General features: G+C 36.7%; 1 protein-coding gene across 1 annotated transcript in view; it reads right to left on the reverse strand.

Moving 5' to 3' along the window:
• LOC149572983 (synaptotagmin-2-like) overlaps positions 1-4491 on the reverse strand; it is a 93328-nt gene extending 88837 nt beyond the window's left edge. Inside the window, exon 1 of the mRNA XM_089814114.1 lies at positions 4307-4491. Within this exon, the coding sequence (XP_089670240.1) occupies positions 4307-4417 (111 nt within the window). The 5' untranslated portion in view covers positions 4418-4491. The remainder of the gene's footprint in view (positions 1-4306) is intronic.
• Positions 4492-21503: the final 17012 nt, after the last annotated feature.

Raw genomic sequence — 21503 nt, forward strand, 5'->3', positions numbered from 1 at the left:
TGGAAAAAGGAGTGGAGGTGAGAGGTCTTAAGACAATTGAAGACCATCACCCTAGTCTTACTCACAGGTTCAACATCAACTATCGTAGATCACAGAAAAAAAAGCAAGGCTATCAAGGAATATCTATAGACCTTCCGGAGAGGAGATCATGTCATGAGAACCACATCATCCGTAAAGAGCAAGATAGAAATCAACACATGACGTAAGAAACAATAGTCCCAATGAGGAAGTGTGCCTAAAGAAACTCTTCTAACTCATCAATGTAGAGTCCAAACAAAGTGGAGACAAAGGGCAACCCTATTTCACCCCAATGGTGCTATAAATGAAGTCAAACATTCCCTGATGGGTTCCGATGCAACCAAAAATTGTCAAGTGTCACTGAGATTCCAATGTCGTGTAGTCTCTTGAAGAGGATTGACCTAGGGACTAAAACAAAAGCCTTGCGAAAATCCACAAAGCAACAGTAAACCTTTGAGGAGTGATGATGTGCTTCCCCAATGATAGCCTTGAGAGTCAAGATGTGGTCCACGATCTGAAGATCTAGCGGGAAGCCCGCCTACTCTTTAGCACGGATGTCTCTGATAAAATCCCTAGAAAGAATACCACATAAAACTATGACATACAGTTTAAAGAAGGTGTGCCCCACCATGATGGTATTGTAATTGTTGGGATTTGACATTAGCCCAACCTAATGAATTGAATGGATGATATGAGGTGACCAAGGGGGGGGGAACCCCATGTGCACCACCCTACTAAACAAATTAGTGCAAAATAAGCCCAAAACCGTGATGTTGCACTTGAAGAGTTCCATCTGGAACACTTCCTCATTCACAACCCTACTAATGTTGGTAAAGGCGAAAAGGTGGTAATGGGGGGTAGGGGTGAGAGTGAAGGAGGGTTGGTCAAGGACATTGTAGAGGGAAGAGATGTGGGAGACCAACGAGTTGTGGTCCAAGGTAGGGTGGGAGGGAGGACCTGTAAGGAAAAAGAGCACGCCAAAAATCCTTGGGGAACTAGAGAAGAGATGTCCAAAGAGAACAATTGTGATGCAAGATGAAAGCGCATTTCTTGTAGGAGAGGAAGTGGCGGTAAGAGTACTTCAACTACTCAAGGGAAGTCGAGTGAAGGGTGGAGGACATGTGCAACTTGCAATGGACCAATTTACAATCATCATTGAACCACTAGTTCATGGGGCAAGTACTCCTTCGAGTGGGGGAGGGGATCCAACGGGTACTACAGTGTGGGAAAGAGAGGAGGGCAGCCTCCCTAATAGAAGTGGCAAGGTGATAAAACTAGGATGAGGTGCTCTCATGCGAAGGGAAGCAATTTGGAGGAAGAAGTCACCTAAGGTGTATGGTTAAGCGGTCCTAGTCCCCATTGTCAAAGTTAAGGGAGGTACAGGAAAGAGGTAGAGGAGGGGGGGGGCTAAGGGGACTAAGGGGGCAGAGGTGAGGTAAGGAGGAGGGGGAGGCTTGAAGAGTAAAGTTGAGGAGGTTGTGGTAAGAGTTGTAGCCAAACTTTCATCCCCATAAAACACATTCATTTTTCTGCAATGGGGCTGAAACAGCCAAAGATTAATTAGATATGCAACCAAATGAATCTCACCTAAAAAATCAAATGTAATTCCCAAATAAAGAAACACTGATAGAAGCCAATAGTGGCATGTTGTGATGGTTACGTTGTTGCATTGTTATCCTTGCCATCAAGGTTCAAATCTCATGGGGATGAGGTCCCCCGTTTGTGGCCTCACTGGTCCATAGCTCCAGGTCAAAGCGTTTACCCCTCTTTTAAAAAAAAAAAAAAAAAGAAACACTGATAGAAAAGATTCTATCATTTGTAAAAAAAAATCCTAAGGATGGCAAGAACCCCTCTTTTGCAATGTCTTAATCTTACTGTTTCTTTGAAAATAGAATTCAAAAACAAACAGAAACTTCAATCCTTTATCAGAATATAGCAAAAATGTTAGGAAAGAAACTATTTAGCTATTATTGATTCTTGTGTTGCTTCTAACATTTCATAACTGGAAAAGGTTTTCTTATCTTCTTATGATCTGACTTTTCAAGAATTATCAAGAAATTCTTCAACATGAAATAGTTCATAGTTCTATTACTAGCTCTTTCATAAAAGAGAGCTCTCTCCAAAAAACCTATGAATAGAAGAAAAATTGTCATATGCCTTATGAAAAGAAGAATAAATTTTTAAGTCTTAGAGGCTAAAAATAGCACATGTACCCTTTAAAAAAAGACTTCATCGTGTACCCTGGACTAGTATTGGGATGGGTGACCTCCCGGGAAGTCCCAGTGCTTTACCCTTGTGAAAATCACCTAGATCCAATAAGTGCTAAGTGTTCCATTTATTCTCATGAGATATGGATTCATGTTGAATCACTACTCATGAAATATGGATCAATGAGTTTGACTCAAAATCACACAGTTAAATCTTGATAGCAATATCACAATTTGACTTGTTGTGGAAATTATCTCCTACTTATCAATTGATGAGTTTAAGGGGCTTTAAAATGAATGGTTCATAAGACACAACACTTGGTGAAGGATTTGCAAATTGGGTTGCAAGATTTGGGTTTAACCATGGAGTAAACTCCATAGTTAAGCGCACTAAGGCTGGAGTAGTACTGGGATGGGTGAACTCCCAGGAAGTCCCAATGATTCAACCCTTTGAGCATCACCTAGATCCAATGAGTGCTAAGTGTTCCATTAATTCTCATGAGAGATGGATTCATGTTGAATCACTACTCATGAACATGGGTCAATGAGTTTGATTCAAAATACACAGTTAAATCCTGATAGCAATATCACAATTTGACTTGTTGTGGAAATTACCTCCTACTTATCAATTGATGATCTTGAGGGGATTTCTAATGAATGGTTTATAAGGCACAACACTTGCTGAAGGTTTTGCAAATGGGGTTGCAAGCTTTGGGTTTAACCATGGAGGAAACTCCATAGTTAAGTTTGCTCAAGATGAAGTAGTATTGGGATGGGTGACCTCCTAGAAAGTCCTGGTGCTTCACCCCTATGAGCATCACCTAGATCCAATGAGTGCTAATTGTTCCATTTATTCTCATGAGAGATGGATTCATGTTGAATCACTACTCATGAAACATGGATCAATGAGTTTGACTCAAAATCACACAGTTAAATCCAGATAGCAATATCACAATTTGAATTCTAGTGGAAATTATCTCCTACTTATCAATTGATGAGCTTAAGGGGCTTTCTAATGAATGGTTCATAAGGCACAACACTTGGTGAAGGTTTTGCAAATGGGGTTGCAAGCTTCGGGTTTAACCATGAAGGAAACTCCATAGTTAAGTGCGCTCAGGCTGGAGTAGTACTGGGATGGGTGACCTCCTTGGAAATCTCGGTGCTTCACCCCTATGAGCATCACCTAGATCCAATGAGTGCTATGTGTTCCATTTATTCTCATGAGAGATGGATTCATGTTGAATCACTACTCATGAAACATGGGTCAATGAGTTTGACTCAAAATCACATGGTTAAATCCTGATAGCAATATCACAATTTGACTTCTTGTGGAATTTATCTCCTACTTATCGACTTCATCATAGTTATCATATGAAGTTTCTATAGCTTGTGATGTTAGGTGCGACAATCTACAGGAAGAAGAAGTAATTTTAATGTCCAAGAGGCCACGAAAAAAAAAGCAAATGTACTGTACCTTTTAAAAAAAGACTTCGCTGAAGTAATTACATAAAGCTTCTACTCATGATGTCAAATGCAACACTCTATAACACCGAAAAATATTAGCACATCCTTCTAAGACGTGGAAATTATAATTCAGCTCATCGTTGTCAGAGTAATAGTAAGCTATCAGTATCTGAATGACGGAATAACTTATGTATTCACTGAGGAAAAGGGTGAGGAGATAGGCCAAACGGATTACACGACATAATCATTAACGGATCTCTAATCTTGGATAGTGCATACATGTTATAAATAGGTTCCCGCGTGCAAAAAGATTACCATATAGTCAGTCACAGATGTCATTTTACTAATATTTAATAATAGCTTTGCAATATCAGAAATGTCTCTCTTAATCCCCTCAAGCAAGGTTCATTGGATGCCAATTTTAAAGCAGTAAGAGATTGATAGAAAACCCACAGAGAGGATTCCAAATTTCAAATGTGCCCCTTTTGTGCCCTACCAACGATATGCTTGCAAATTTAGGGTTAGAAAAACTATGACAAAACATGAAAGTCGACAGATCGAAGAAAAGGCAATGAAAGGCATGAAATTGAATAGATTGAACAAAAGCAAGCAGTCACCTTGACATCGTTGTCCTGAAAATAGATGAAAAGGAAGTAGCCGAACACAATGCCAATCGAGACACCCACTCCAAACCCAAAAAGCCCAACCACTGTACTCACAATACCCATCTCCTCTTCGCCAACTTACAACATGTCGCCTCTATCAATATAAACAAGAAGAGTAAGAAGAAAAAGTTTCTGTCATCGATGATCTCGACGAAACGCTTTATTTATTTAAATTTCGCCATACCGGACATTACAGGTTTTACTTATACTCTATCGTTAATAAAGTAGGCACCAGGTCACTTGCCGTCTCCTGGACGACACTCGGCCACGTGGTTTATTTGAATAGACATCAAAATAATCTGGATTTGAGTTCATCCAAATTCCTTTTGCTCTCTCCCTCTTTTGCGGCTGCTTTCCGTCCCATAGACTCTTGGTGTAGGCAATGGCTATGCGGCTGACTAATTACATTTGAACATTATGGTACAATTGTTTTTACATTTATATTAAAATTAAAAAACTATGGGATAAATCGTTATGAATTTTAGAAAATCATCTTTCTTGTTATGCAAGTGATGATGAATGCTCTTAATTTCTTATATACTCTTCATTGAATGAGCTAGCACTTAAAGATATTACAAATTTGTTTCTAATGTTCTTATATGCATCACTCTACAATAAAATGTTTACAATTTCCACATTCTCAAAATTACAAATAGTGCAAACTCTCTCTTCTGAAGGCTATGTTGGCTTATTTTGCTTAGTTTCACAACAGAGTTGACGAGAGATTGCATTGCTAGTAATTGCCTTTGGTTTTTGAAAACAGAGAGAATTCTGGTGAAAGTCGTTGAGATGGGTGGTGATCTACTACACATTGAGCCTTCGATGATTGAGGACAATGCTCGTAAACTGTTGGTTTGGTATATGCTTAAAGAGGTAGGGTTTATCTTGTTCATGGAGGCGCTGAACGAATATGATGAAAGTTGTTCTTTGCAATTCGTTAATTCTTGGGAGGATAGAAAGGTTACTGTTAATGGTATTTTGTTCCATATTTTTGAGGAAAAAATCTCTTTGGCAATGGGCCTTGTGATGAAGGGGAGAAAGTGGCAAAAGGTGACTAGGGTTGTTGCTAAAGCGAGCCTAAATCGTTTCTTTTTGGAGGGCGAAGAACCCATTTGTTATAGAGGAGGGTTTATGAGGGAGAAGCTTTTGCAGCCTTGGAACGAAGTCTTGCTTGGTGTTGATGAAGTATTTAACGCTTGAAGGGAGGTATAGTGTTTGCGACTATTATCATTTTCCTCTTTTGAACCATTTTCGTCATCGTGATCACATTTTTATTCTATTTTTTCTCTTACACGATTTGGTTGATACAATTGTCGATGTTAAGGAGAAAATGAGAAAGGGGGTAAAGTATACTATTCTCCATCAAGGGTTGATGTTCTACCTATATCAATTTCACCTAGCTCTGTTACCCCCCAGGATTGTCGAGGTTGATATCCCTGCTCTCCCTAACCCCTGTCCCCACCAAATCTCGCTTAGAACTACTGGACCTAGAGCCCCTAACCCCTAGCCTTCTCCTAGTGGGTCCACTGTGGAGAGAAATATTTGCCCCCGATAAAAAAGTGAAGTCGAAGAAAGGTAAAGAGAAAGAGTTGGAGGACTCTAAGGATGAGGGGAGAGGTGGTAGGAGGAGGTTTGAGAGAATTGCAAAATCCAATGCAAAAAGGAAGTTGAGGTCTGGGGCCTCATAGGAGGAGGATTATGATTCAGAGGAGATGGCCCACCCTAAAAAAAGATTAAAACAAAAGACTTCAAAATATGGTGGGGGGAATATGGAGGAGGAGGAGGTGGAGGTCTCAGACTCCTCAATGTCTGGCTCGAGAGGTGTGACCAAAGGTGGGAAAGAGACGACTCATGTTTCGGCTTTCATTGTGCTAGGGTGCATGGACCTCACGCGAGACTAGTTCCCTGACATGGTGGAAAGAGTACCCTCCCCTATGATGGTGTCCTCACTTGCTAGGGTTATAACCAAAGATAATGTTATCTCTAATCCCCCGATTTTGGAGGAAGTCGCTAAGGATTTGGTGGATGGAAATCAGTGTGGAAAGCAGGAGGTCCCCGCGGAGGCTCAGAAAATGGCTGAGAAAGAGTTGTGGGAGAGAGTGTGTGCCCTGGAGGAAAGAATGAGACTTCTGTTCTGGCTAAATTCACAATCAAGGTGACACATGTTGCGGCTACTACATTGCACCTAATGAAGGATAACCGGGAGGGAGATTTGACCAATGAAGATTCCAAAATGTTGTTCAACTTCCTGGCTGAGGACTAGGCCAACATCCTCCTTAAAGGGAAGGATGAGAAGAAGCCCAGTTAGGGCTTTTTCCTCTTTGTTTCCTATGTTATTTGTTTGTTGGTTCATGAACTCTATTAGTTTTAAGGCGGTTGTGCCTTTGTTTATAAACTTTTACAATTTATGTTGTAATGGCACAGGCAATAGTAGTATAATGTCTGGTAAAACTCTTATTTTGATCTTTTTGGGTGATGTTTTTGTGATTAAAAGTATTAAGGGGTAATTTTGTCTGGTGGTTATTGGCTGGCTGTTGATTAGTTTGACTATTGTAAGGGTCGGCCCTCTTGTTTTGGCTACTTTTTAATTCAAAAACAGAGTTCATGAGAGTTAGTTCTAAGTTGAGCATTAAGAACTTTAGTTTTGCATGAGAAATTGGCTCCCATCTAAGCTTTTTGAAGTTGATCACATGTGGAAATAAACTTGTTGATATAATAGTTTTCCTTCCTTCTTAGCCCAATATCCCAATTTTTCTTATAGAACTTATCCATAACGAAAAGCCTTAATTTCTTTATTATTTGTGGGGCACATGTTGAAATGGATATTCTATTTACTCATCCATTTAATGATTTGATGCATCCATGCCTTCTTCCTTTTGCACAATATATAATTGAAAATAACCACAAACCATTTATCATCTTCCATTTGTTTGGTTTTTTAGATAGCTTATGAGACACGCCATAGTAATTGCCTCAATAAGGACAACTCCCATTTCTCTTAACATGATATCAAATGGAGTAGTGCTTTTGATTTTGAAATTGCTTGTACTTAAACCTTTTAAGATTCCCTCGATTTGCTTCCATTATGAGACTGAAGTGTTATTGATCCATAATTCAGACCTATAAAGAACAACTGACAAAACTAAAGACCAAAAGGAGTTTGGGTAGTTTTCGAATCTCAAACCTTTGCATCTTACATCTAGTTTGAAGAGCATTAAATATCTTCCAACCTCCTAAAATTCTTTTCTTTTTGAGGTCTTCCCAACTTAGATTTGTATTAAAGTCAATATCAAGATACTTGTAATCCATAAGTTCCTCAAATATATTTCCTTCAAAATAAAACTTATGTTGATTTTTTTATATGCTATTAGAGAAAACCATGACTTCACTATTGTTGATATCAACTTGTATTCTCCCCATACTACAAAAATGCTCAATAGCAAATAAATGTGCTTAGAAACCATGGGCAAATCTTGCAATCAAAATGAGATCATCTGTGTAAAGGAGTAGCCTTATTAAAAATTCTCCCAATAGAATATCTTCACCATTTTCCATGTTTAACAACTCTTCAATTTTTTCAATATATAAGCCAAATAAGGTAGGTGATAAGGGAAAACCTTTTTTGACCTTATTATCACTCTTTAAAAAATTAGAAATGTTGCATCCTATGATTATGAATAGCAACTGTAAGATACATAGGAATCCCAAGTTATTTCATTATATTCATCAAAGCTTGTGTAATGCCTAGCCTGTGTTGTTGTGTTGTTTTTTTGTTCGAATTTTCCAAACTCTTTTAGGCCTATTTCATGCATGTGTTAGTTTCAGAGATTTTTGATTTAGAGTTATATGATATTGTTTCATAACTTGGATTACATATATATCAGTGATGATTACTTAGTTGAGTATATTTCATGTGTTGTTTAATGATTATGTTTGCTTGGCATTAATGATGTTTCAAATGATTCATAGTTAATAAACATGATTTCTTTCATAATGATGCCAGATGATATGTCTTTAACGATGATTAGTTATATCCATAGTGATGCATTGTTATATCTGAGCATTCGATGATTTGACTTGAGATTTACTTACCTCATACTTGCATGTGTATGTTGTGTGTGTCTATTTTACTTTTGTGTTTGACATGTCTAATGTGGTCAAGGGAGGGAGTCGTAGTTACTAGCTAGTCAGGATCTACATGATGTACCACTCCCTGTCATTGCATGTTTAGCTTAGACATATATATTTTATGCAAGTTGCAGGTACTAGGCATCAACTTCTTTGAATTGCTAGGATAAGTGCGCCCTATCACAATAACTCAATGGTAAGAATGAGAAGATAATGATCAAGTCCAATCTCAACCATAGTCTAAATATTTATCCTATAAGGACTCGTAATTGACTGTCTACCCTTTGTAAACCCATGAGTCTTGTTGTGTGTGTGTGTGTTGTTTGACTTTCACTTGGATTGATTTCCTTATGCATTTCATGTGATTTGACGTTGTGATTTACTTGGTAGTATGCTTATTATAATTTTTGGATTAATTGTTAATTTTTTAATCATTAAATATTATTTAATTAAATTAAAGAGGGAAAAAAAATTAAATAAGATGATATTTAATTGTTGGAATTATTTGAATATTTGGCTAAATTAAAATATTCAACTCAAAGTTCTAATTTAGAAAATTAAATTAAAAGAATTTTAAAATTAAATATTGTTTAGGGTGATTATTAAATTAATATGGATTTAAATTGAGTTGCATTTAAATAATGCACTTTAGTTATATTTATTAATTAAGTAATAAATAATTGCTTTTAACGGGCTTGCATTCAATTATAAAGTGGGAAATAAAATAAAAGAATATTTTAATTAAAAAGTGAGTTAAATGTGCATGAAAAGATTAATTAAATCTTAGGGCTTTTAGAGACATAAACCCTAAAAGAGTGTTAGGGCTCTATATTAGAGGTTTTCGAATCATTATTTCACATACAGGGTTTTTGGGGAGCAATTTTCGGATTGGGAGAAAAGGAATTTTGGTAGCTTGAAGGGTTTCGTTTTAGCAAGGGTTTCACCAGGTTTCTAGATTGTTAGCATCAACATGAGGTAGGGTTTGAACACTCGTGATTGTATATTGCATTGGAAAAGATCTGTTTGCTTTATGTTTTATGGGTGCTTGAATCTTGATTTGTCATTATGTCTTATTAGTTCAGATCTATGTGAATGATACAAAATTCTTATTCATTTTTCTATAAAAGAAAATTCTTGAAAATAAAATGATTTAGATGGCTAGGGTTTGATGGAAAACTTCGTAGATTGAAATTACAATTCGATTAAATTTTCTCTTATTTAATTTTTTTTGAAAAAGTTGTTTGTCAGGCCTGTACGCAAATAGGCATTAAGAAATATAAAATTATATATATATATATATATATATATATATATATATATATATATATATATATATATATATATATATATATATATATATATATATATATATATATATATATATATATATATATATATATATATATATATATATATATATATATATATATATATATATATATATATATTTTAAATGTATATAAAAAAATTTGGGTTGGGGGGGGGTGCTGGGGCACGGTTGGGTCAGTCTCAAACCCTCCCCCTTTCCTCACAACACACTTCCAAGGCAGTGAGAATTGCAAGGCATCTCCCTTCCCCTTGGAGAAAGTCGTGTGAGCCAGCAATGGCTATGAATGTGGTGTAAAAATAAATAAATAAATTTATCTTTATTTTAAGTTATTAAATATTTAGAAATATTTTAGTTTATATTATTAATTTAAAATTTAGTTTTTTTTTTATAGTAATTATTTATTTGAAAAGAAATTTGATAGAGATTAATTTAACTAAATATAATATGAGATATATTTAAAAACATGTCTTGCCATTTGAGATTGTTATGTTTGAATGTTTTAGGAAGATAATTATGTTAGTTCTAAAAATATATATTAAGGTTAGTGTACATTTTAATTATAAACATACTTAAATTAAGATGACTATATATAGAGAGATTATTAAAATCCAAATATAATTGTGGTATTTCAATATACTTGTTTTTAAATATAACGACATTAGTGGATATATAACCTTGACAATACTTGTTAAAAAAACTTTAAAATTTAGGTCAGAAACAACATTTGATATTTGAAAAAAAACATGTATATCATAATGTTTTAAAAATATCCAAATGGTCAAATCAATAATTTGAAACAACCAAATTGAACTATGCGTTTAAGAACATGTGCCTTCCTTATAATCTCATTTGAAGTTATTTGATGTTCTATCTCATTATTGTTTTCCTGTGAGTGTTTATTTGGCCAACTAGGATGTGCACCAAAGGTTTCTTTTCGTGGTTTCTTCTATGATGGTTGTCTGTTCTGGATATTATGATGGACCTTGTATTGGAAGTGGCATTTATGAGTATTCCCTTGCAATGCATTTATGTTTACTTGGGTTGGGAAAACCAACTTGTTTTTGCGTTTCCTGTTAAGGAATCGAGTTGATCATATGGGTGTTGTGGTATGGGACACAACTATGATTTGTATGCTTAGAAGAGGTTGTTTGGATGCATGTCTTTGGGAGTGGCTTGTAGTAGGGGTTCAGGACCCAAAGCGGTCAATACTAGGGTAACCTATTATAAGTTATGTAACAAGTGATAATCTAGTAATTAATAATTAGGAAACACACTAAAAAGGTAAGTTAAGAGTTATTGGTTTGCTCATGTCTTGAGTGCTTGTATAGGCTAAGGATGGGAATGGGATGATACCTAGTGAGAAGTATGACTAGTTTTCCTTGTCTTTATGAGAGGGTATTCTGGTTTTGCATGTGTCACGTTGAGGGTCTGGGGTCCAAAGTGGCCAGTCTAGGGTAACTCAACACTTGAGGGTCTGGTGTCTAATGAGAGACGAGTCCAGGCTAACTCGACTAGTTTGACCATGTGATGATACTTCCTAGAGTGTAGCCTGAGTCTCCTCTGTAGATTTTGTATTTGCCTCTGGTGGTGTACTTATTGTTGGTAATTTACTTGCATTAGTGGTTGTTGATGGTCAAATTGTTATTATTATACTTTGACATATGGCTTTGACATGAAGTGGATATATTGTTTTTATCTATTGATTTTGGTACTCGAGTTACACTTGGTGTATTGTATGTTGATTTGGTATGTGGTGTTGGTATTAGAATGAGGGTCTTTCGATTTTGTCATCTTTTATTTGGTAGTTTGATACCCTTGAGGTAGATTTAGATATTAGGATTCCTTGTCTAGGAATGTTTTATAATTGATTAGTCATCTGTGGATCGTGCATTATCTTCCTTGCACAATGGGAGTGGAAGCCTAATTAGGTAACTATGTGTTTAGGAGGTAATGTCTTCTTACCATTTGGGTCCCTCTCATTTTGATAGATTTTGGATGCTCATGGATGTTGGTGTGCCATTATCATTCTCATTCCTATATTGGAGACTTTTTTTCAGTTGATGTATATCTATGTTATTGTGTATCTTATTATTCTGATGTATTTGTATCTATTCTCGCATACCCTGCAAAATGTGCAGTGGATGTTATTCATTGGATGCATTTGCATTATATCAATTGTACTTATGCATTTTCTTATGAGATAATGTAATTATTATTTCTTAATGATCGTGGACATGTACTTGAGACTTACACTAATTAATATTCACTTCTTAACATGACTCCACATGAAGGAACCCTTGAGGAATGGAAATTTGTATTTGTAATTTCTTATGTGTACTTGATGTGTATGTGGGTATTGCTTCCATATTGTTATTTGATATTGTTTAAACTTTAAAATATATATAGTTCAGTAAACATTGAATCGTGTTAGGTTATCTCTCTTGGGTTCTCGAGTAGGGCATTACAACTTATTTATAGGGACCTGTTGAGTTGTCATTTTGCATGATGTTGAATGATAGAGATCCTTTCAAATCTCTCTCTTGAAAAGATTATCAAGGACCGACTCCAAGGTTTTGAGTGGCTTTTTTTCAACCTATTGGGTAACTCAATTGAAGATAAATGTATATGTTCACGAGGAGGCCTTTGTTGGTTCTAACCAATCTGCACAATTTGTTGCTATTTGAAATATAACCACAAAAGAGGTATATTTTTGTATTTTCTATTTTATGATGAATGCACTTTATCGATGCAACTATATGAATTCCTATTTTAACCAAGTATTTAAAAATCAAATACAAAGATAGAGTAACGAGAGATTAAAGCAAATAACTAAAAGGGAAATTCCTAACAAACATAAGCCAAAGGTTTGTGAGTTAAATTATCAAAAGGATTTAGTAGGAAACTAATAAAATTAAGAGCAATGCTTCCTCAACTCCACTAATGCAATCATTGATGGGAACATTAATAGTAACCAAAAGATGTTTCATGTTTCATCAAATCATGAGGCTACAGAAAGTGCACTCACACGAGACAAATCGCTATGCAAGAACAAAGATTATCCTTTCTCTAACTTGTCACAACAACGAAATTTGTTAACACAAGAAAAACACTAGAACTAAAAGATTGCACAATCATAACAACACAGAAAAACCATTGGCTCCATATTCATGAACATGCATACATTCACAAAAATAACACACTCTGGCAAGAATAACTACACTCAGAATGAGAGCACCAATAGCATATATTATTGCATCAAAATAACAGCCTAGAGTACATATTACATCCATTTATTTAAAAATAAATCCTCTCCTCCTTTTTTGTTAAGCATGAGAACTCTTTAAATGAAAACTTATGTTAAAAACTAATAAAATAAATCTAATTATATACAAATTGACTCTCTAAATGGTGCCAAGTAGGTCTCTACCCTTGTTTATATCCATTAATGGGTGCATGAGCCTTTATATGACACAGAAGAACAAAAGAATTAGAATATAAGAAGATAGAAGTTGTGAGATGATATAGAAGTCTCTAGGAGCTCTAAAAATGGAAGCTTGGCCTTCTTTGGGCATTTCTAGGAGTTGAACTACCGTCAAAATGTGTTTTTTATACATGGAATGCTCTAAAATAACAACTGACAATTAATTGTCAGTGCACCTCTATGAAAAGCACACCTGCGCACCTTGGTGACGGGATCCAAAAATCCAAAAAATCTCCTAAGTGTCAAAATTGAATTTCCAACATTTGGGTTTTCTTCCCCTTTATACCAAAACGATGTATGGATGTTTGTTCTTAAACTTCTTTATTATCTCTACCACTTTACTAGCTTTCGGTAAATCTAACGCATCATTCTTATTATTTGTTATTTTTTGGTAGTTACTTATTGCTATCATTGTTTTCGCAAAATCCTCAAGCTTGGTGTCCACTTCCAACAATGCCTCTTCGGTTATGAATGCTTGTATTATATCATCTTCTGACGAAGCATCTTCAAACGTGCCTATGAATTGTTGCACTATTGATTACATTGAAAAAATATTAGTCTTTGACTCATCTTCAAAAATCTCAAGGCTGGCAACGCTATAGTACCTTTCTTCTTCCAAAAAGTGCTCTTGAGCTTTATTCTTTATTTGCTAGATTCCCTCATTTTATCCTTCCGTAGCTTTATTTCCTTAGGATATCTTCTCTATATAATCGTCTAGCTTATCTAGCGCTTCCGCTAAGTATACTTCCATTAGCATCTGATACCTTTGACCCTTTATCAATCTAAGTGCTTGTAGATCATTCACCCATATATGTACTTCATCCATTAGCCCAAGATCTTGGTTTATAATAGAAACCAACTTTTCGACATTTGACTAGATGTTATGCAACAGGTTCAAATCACCCTGTATTATCTACACTCCTCTTTCCTCAAAATTATCATGCCATTGTTGACATGCTCCCAAAAATGAGTTCATCTGCAGTCCTGCCTACTTCCTTCCAAGTGCATCGCCAAGAGTGATCTCAGGATTCTCTAGGTCAATGGGTCCCACCACTTCATTCAACTAGTCTCTTAGTAGCTTGTTCTTCTTCTGCAATGTTATCAATTTTGACTCATCCTAATCCATGTGTTTGAACACCTCGTTGAGGCTTGTCGTCGTTAGTACTTTAGTTGTGTCCACCATGGACTTTCCCAATATGATCTCCTTCATTTGGTAATCCTTAGGAGTAGTTTTTTGGTGTCGGCATGAGGAGGAGGAAAGATAATATGAGCTAGAAGGTCCTCATCTTGGTTCTTCATAATGAAGGCAAGTGTTCTAGCATCACACTTAGGTGGCTCAGGATTCTTTATTGCTTGTATCAATTCCTTCATTTCTTCCTCTTATGTTAGCTTTGTCTGCTTCTTTTGTCAGAACACAACCTCCTTCATTAGCCATGATGGTGTGGTGTCCATTATTGACATGTACTTGGCTGAAGAAGTTAGTCTTGAAGCAGGCTCATTTCCCTTATTACTTCTCTCTAGAGTCTTCTCATGTCGAGGAAGCTCTTTGAAGGGAATTTTTGTGCTCAGTTGAGCTATGGATCTGGCCTCTATATCTAGGGGAACTTGTTGAGTTTCCTCTTCTATTTGCCCTCTTTGGGTACTTCATTGGCATAAAGTTGTTGATATTTTCCTTCTTTAGTGCCCTGACTTTTTGCTTTTTGTTTGACTATGGGAGGAGGTGGAGCTACTGGCCCTTTATCTAGTATAATGGTCATATCTTGTGGTGGTGGTGGTGGTGGAATACCAAGGGGTCCTTGAGGTAGAGGAGGCAATTGATTCCAATCCTCTACTAATGGCTCATTTATTAGGGTATCCCTTATCTTTTCACCCACCATCTCAATTCCTACAAGCATGAAGTCAAAATCTAAGAGGTCAAAATTATCGATTCCCTCACTTTCTATCTCACCTATCCATTTATGTTGTTTGTCTTCTAAAGTTTCCACTTGGATAGGTTCTTTAAGGGCAGACAAAGGTGTTCGAGTCAAGCTTATCCTTCTTTCCTCCTTTGTCACCTTAGTTGGGTGAGTTTTCTGACTTAAGGGGACAAATTCTATTTGTTCCCCTTCTTCCTCATCCTCTACTTCAGGAATGGTCTCTAGAACTTGTGGAGAGGGAGTACTCTTCTTCTTTAATCTCCTCCTTCAAACACCTACCATAGTTGTTTCTATTCTGGCTCTCTTTGGCATTGAGGGGGAAGCTTCTTTCTTTGAAGTTCTTAGTGGTGGTACCCCTTGTTTTTTTGGCACTTCCTCCTCTTGTTGCTTTGGTTGAGCTTGCTCTTATGGCTTCTCTAGTTAGGGCTAGTCAACTAGCTCTGGCTCTTGTTGGGCTTGCATTGTTTGGGCCTCAATCGCTTGTTTACTCGCCCTAGGGGTTGTCCTTTTTCTCTTACCTTTTCCCTTGTCAGCCTCAAAATACTCAACCTCTCACTCATTTTGATGCACCATTTCTGACCTCACTAGTGATTTAGTGGGGTAGGTTGGTATGGTCACCTTAGCACCTTTTACTTTTTGAGGCCTAGTAGTAGCTTGCGAAGGTATGGCCTGAGGAATTAGATCCATCTAAAATGGCTTCTAGGTCCATTTCCTTGTCATCTCTACTACATGTCTTGCCTAATGATCTTTGTCATCATTCTCCTCACGCCCTATCTTTGCATTCATAATGGTCTTGTCATAGATTATATCCTTGTTATACAAAGGGTACATTACCCATGGGACATCCTTTTCTATAGCCTTTAGGGGAATCTTTATTTTAAGTGCATTTTATGCTAGATGTAGACTCACCCTACAATAGTTGCTAATGAGGACATCATAGTCATCTATCCCATTCATCCAGTGACCTTTGAGGGCCTCTTCATGCACAAACTTCTTCCCCACTAGATATTGAACCATTCCAATATTGTCAAAATATGGGCAAGGAGCCTAACAATCTTCTAGTGGATACTGATCTTATTATGAATCAAAGGTAGCAATATCCTATTTTTGCTTTACCTCAAACTTCCCAATGGTGATTGGCCAGACCTAGGTCTTCTTGTGTTGTTTCCTCACTCTGTCATATGCAAAAGTGAGTTGGGCAGCTATCTCCAAAAGTATTAGTCGGTTTGAAGGGTACCTTGGGAGCTTTTTGGGGTACAAAAGCGTACTAGATACCCAGAGATATGTGAATGTCTCAAACTAAATGTAGTAGGCTCCTACTTTAGTTATTCTTGTCGTTGCCTCTACTAACATTCATTTGGCATAATCTCCTTCTATAAAACTGATGATGGTGAAAATGAGTCCATCATTGACTATCCTATATTTCACATTCTACAATGAGAGCTTCTTCTTCTCTAATTGTGGGTAAACCACATAGAGCCAACCATTTGCAACTTGCATGCTTCCCTTCCTGTATAGCCCTGGGTAGTTGGTGGTTCTACCTACTAGTAGGTACACCATGTATGATGTCATATAGAAGCACAGGTCTTTCTTGATCGAGACTAACAACTCATCCAAGTTGTCACTTAGGATGGTGGCCCAATCAATAGGCATCTTTGTGGTCCTAATGGTCTCAATGAAGTGAACAATCTAATTTTGTAGGTGATCTACTATAGAGAGGCCCATTACTCTACTGAGGAGAACAATTGAATACCCAATGTCATCCTTCATGTACCCTCAGGTCATGTTCAACTTGCCTACTCTTCGACCCAGAGATCTCCTGTCAATAAAGAATGAGCACCAATTCCTTTGCATCTTTCTCATTTTCTTTGTACCACCTATCTGCTCCATCATAAGATAATTAGAGGTATTGATCTACCCTTGGAAGGTGGAACACTTTCTCTATGTTACATGGTTAGAGCTTGAGGACTACCTCTTCTATAACACTCTTCATGACCTTTTCCTTTGTCATGTAGTGTTTGACCAATGTCATGATTAGTTCAGAGGATTGAACTGATGTGGGGTGTGAAGCGGAATTCACCAACCCACTCTAGATCAATGTGGTTATCATTGCTAACCTTTCCTTTGGTTTCTTATAGATTGTCATAAAAGCATTCAAGTCAATGTGGCCAAGTTTAGTATCTCAAATCTCTACATGTCCGTCCTGGAATCTAGATTTCTTGGGAGCTCCTTGGTACTTGAATGCTATGGGTTTGGGTTCCATTTTCTCTGCCCTAGAGGATCATGATGATGTCATTTTATCTACACAAAAGAAGAAAACATTAGTCCACTGATGTCAAAAGACCCAAATAAGACTCAATTAGGACCTAGACTGATGAAAAATTGAGCAAAAACTGAACAAAATTAACAAAAATGGTTATTTCCACCCTCCAAATCCTATTTTCTGCACTAGCACACCTAACACACCTACTTAGGGTGCACTAGTGAAGTATCTATTTTCCTTTTAGATGACAAAGTGCATAGTTGTACACATAATGCACCTGTGCACATGTGCAAGGTGCACATGGTGTGCATGTGTGCAACTTTACACATGTGCATCATGCTTTGTGTTTGAAAGGGAGGGGACTTGACCTTGTCTTGTGCTTTTACAAGGATGAGGTGTGCACCTCTTGAGGGTGTGCATGTGCACATGTGTACAACTCCAAGGGGTTGTGTTTTATAGGCTTCGCACCTCCAAGATTGTGCACATGCGCATGTACACATTCCCAGAGTGGGGTGAAGTGCACTTGTGTGCACTTGGTGCACATGCACATCTATGCATGTGCACATGTGTGCATATGTGCACTTCATGCACTGTAAAGTCATATTTCTTGACATTTTTGCCTCTCTTCAACTACCCAACACTTCCTGATCAGAGACTGGGGTTTGACCTAGACCTAGAGGAAGGTCCACACTAGATGCCTTATAGGGAATTTTGAAACTAGGGCATCCCCATTTTGTTACTCAAAATGGGGCGTGTTTTGTGGGACCACAACAATACCATGTCACGAGCCTTTTTGAATTCAACAAAGCAATAAACACTTCATCCTTTTTTCTACCCCTTTTCAATAATTTATCTCAAAGTAACACAATGATCAATTGTCAAATGCTTAGGTATGAAACTATCTTTATTTTATTGGTAAAAGGCGAAAGCCCTATAGATTATATTATTAAAATAAAATAAAAAGTACAAAGTTCTCATTGAAACGAGCACTAGTAGGAAAGAACATAGAAAGAAAACCTCCAGTCTTTCTCGGGACCAAGATCCTATACAAAGTACAGAATTAAGTGGGACATACCCTAATTTGCCTAGCCTAATGAAGGATGTATTCTTCTTTCCAAATACTTTTGGTGTTTACATCTTTTCATTAAATAGATTTCTTAATTTTATATACAAATACCCCAGTCCTTTTTGAGGTTTTGGAATATAATTCATTCTTTACATCTTGTGGATCATCCATATTGCCTGCTTTGTTTATGAAATTATTGATTATGTTTGCAAAAATACACACATTTTGACCAAGATCATTATTAGCTATTAAATAGCGAAAAAAAGGTTTATGATGTACATAGGTTAGTCCACAAAAGCTTGTTGTAATTTTCTTCAATTGTGTTGGTTAATAGTTTGTCTGAACCTTGATATTTTTGTTTATACCTTGACTCTTAGACTACCCAATGGCTTATGGAAAATAAAGAAGTCAATAATAGAATGGGTCAGTGTAGTAATCTATCAAAGACCCCTGAATTGAAAGGTACAACTCCCTTACGAGGGAAAGATATGCAATGAATCTGTCTTTCGGGTTTTGAGGGTATGCTCTTAACTAGGGAGCAAAAGAGGAAAAAATTGAGTTGCTTAACACCTCAAACAACCTAGGCAAAAGAAGGGGGACTAATTCACACTATGCAATCTATTCAAACTTATAATGCAATGAATGGAAACACGCATAACTAGCTACAACAGCAAGAAAAAAGAAAAAGATGGCAAAATAAGTAATTCCTAGATTACAAAGTTAGCTAATGTTTTAACAATACCCGGATTGTCTATCTCTCAGCTACCCTACACACCAGCTTCTAGCTTCCTTATGCAACAAACTATACTAAACACATAAACTAGGATGCACAATACAGAGAACAAAGAGATGCTTATGCTAAAGACAGTAAGACATACAATCAACTGAATGAAGGAAACAAAACCAAGTTCATTTACATTCATTCAATTTTCAACAATAACACATTCATTCCATACACTATACTGAAACTAAATGAACAACAAAACTAGAAATGAACTCAGAGTCTCACATAGTAGTCCCAGCTACAAGGGTTTGCGCAAAGTAAATTTTGTTGATCCCTTCTATTAACTTAGAAACTTACATATATAGGCCCCCACTTAGGGTTCTTGGCCAATTACCGATTCATCAGTTACATTAACAGAGCACTTGAATCACTCAGAAATCAATAGTCATTTGTTGCAATTCTGAATTTCAAAGATAAAGGTTAAAAGACTATTCAATTTCCATTTGCAGACACTAATAATCATTTTAATAATGTCCCAGGCATTTGGTTTTAACATCTTGATGTTCCTATAGACACCTAGCATCTATCCTAGCCTCTACAATCTCTAGTTACCATGGAAGTTCCTCGGAAAATGGCTCATATTCCTCTTTGGCTCTGCATAAGACCTTTGGCGCCATCACTTGCATCTTCATATTTTAACATACACCCAAGTTTAAATAACCATCATCGATATATCTTTCCTTATTACTTGATGGATGGTCATGATTAAGTCTTCATGTGTTGACAAAGAAAATGCCTTTACCTTCTCCTGACACGTGGTGCTTTTTAATTTGTTTTTGGGTTTAAACCCTTTAGAACGATGTCTTTCCTTTACTTTGTCCAGGGAGACCATTGATTATGGGCCCATTAAGACAAGTGTCCAATTCTCATTTTCTCACTTTGGTTATTATCATGCATCTTTAAAAAGCAAGAAAGCAATGGGTGTTGATATGCTTTTGATCAATGACTTCCATAACGTGAAGATCTTTCTTAATAGTTAGAAACTCCAACCAACCTGGGCATGCCATCTGGACAACTTATTCTAATGCCATTCTTTTTGCAGTCTACAACTAAGTCCGGTCCCACCATCTCCATGTGTTGAATTCTCGCATTCTCACTTTGGTTATTTCTCATGCAACTTTATAAAGCGAGAAAGCGTCAAGCGTTGATCTTTTAAGATCTGACAGTTGGGAAAATGCATCATTTGACATCGCTTGGAAACCAAAGAGGGCCCCTCAAGGACAGGTGTCAAATTGTCACTCCCTCACAACAACTCACTATTCCCTTTTACTAACCACAACAAAGTAGCAATGATTGTACACTAAATATGATCACGCCTTCACAACATTAAAACTAACTATGGGTGAACCCCTTGAAAAGTGGTGAAACCTTTAATTTTGACCATCTCACAACTTCACACCCCTTTCATCTTTTAACTTATTAACTATAGCGACCTAGAGAAATGACTATTTTGATATCTTATCACAACATCACTTCTCATATTCTTAACTCTTATTTCAAACCTACGAAGTAGCAAAACCTTTTGAATCTAACTACATCACTATTTTGCAATTGTTAATCACTTGACACCTTTATCACTTGTGATGTTGCGATGACCTCCTTTCTTTACCTATCAAATACTCTTCGTAGTTTCACGACTCAAAGTCTTTTCTCATGGCTTAACCACATGATGTTGCGATCTATTGACTTTTGCTGCTTTGGCTCTTTATCATTGCTTCGCAACTTGAATTGTCTTCAATGTTTTTTAACTTGTGACATTGCGATAACAATTTGAACTTGACTGTTTTCGTCCTTCACAACCTCACAACCTCTAGACATAACATTTTATACTGTGTGATAGTGTGAGGACTTGTTTAAATATTAGTGTCACTCCTTTCATTGCCTCACAACTTAACTTTCATCATGTGGAACACAAGCTGCAATGTTGTGATCACTATCTTGGATGACTATTGTATTGTTTTGTGGCTTTGCGACTAGAGAATTTAACTACCCCTAAGACCTTGCAATGCTGTGAACGTTCAAACTTTGACTGCCATTTTATGCTTTTTGCACCATTGCAACTTAGAATTCTTCAAGCCAGAAACAAGTCGTGATCTAGTGATGGCCATTGAACTGACTACCATGCATCTTTTCCATGGTCTGGGACTTAACATTTCTTTCACTTGCAATGTTGCACTAGCC

The sequence above is a fragment of the Cupressus sempervirens genome, chromosome 2, assembly GCF_028749045.1.
Source record: "Cupressus sempervirens isolate cs-2001-9-10 chromosome 2, ASM2874904v1, whole genome shotgun sequence".
Taxonomy (NCBI): Eukaryota; Viridiplantae; Streptophyta; class Pinopsida; order Cupressales; family Cupressaceae; genus Cupressus; species Cupressus sempervirens.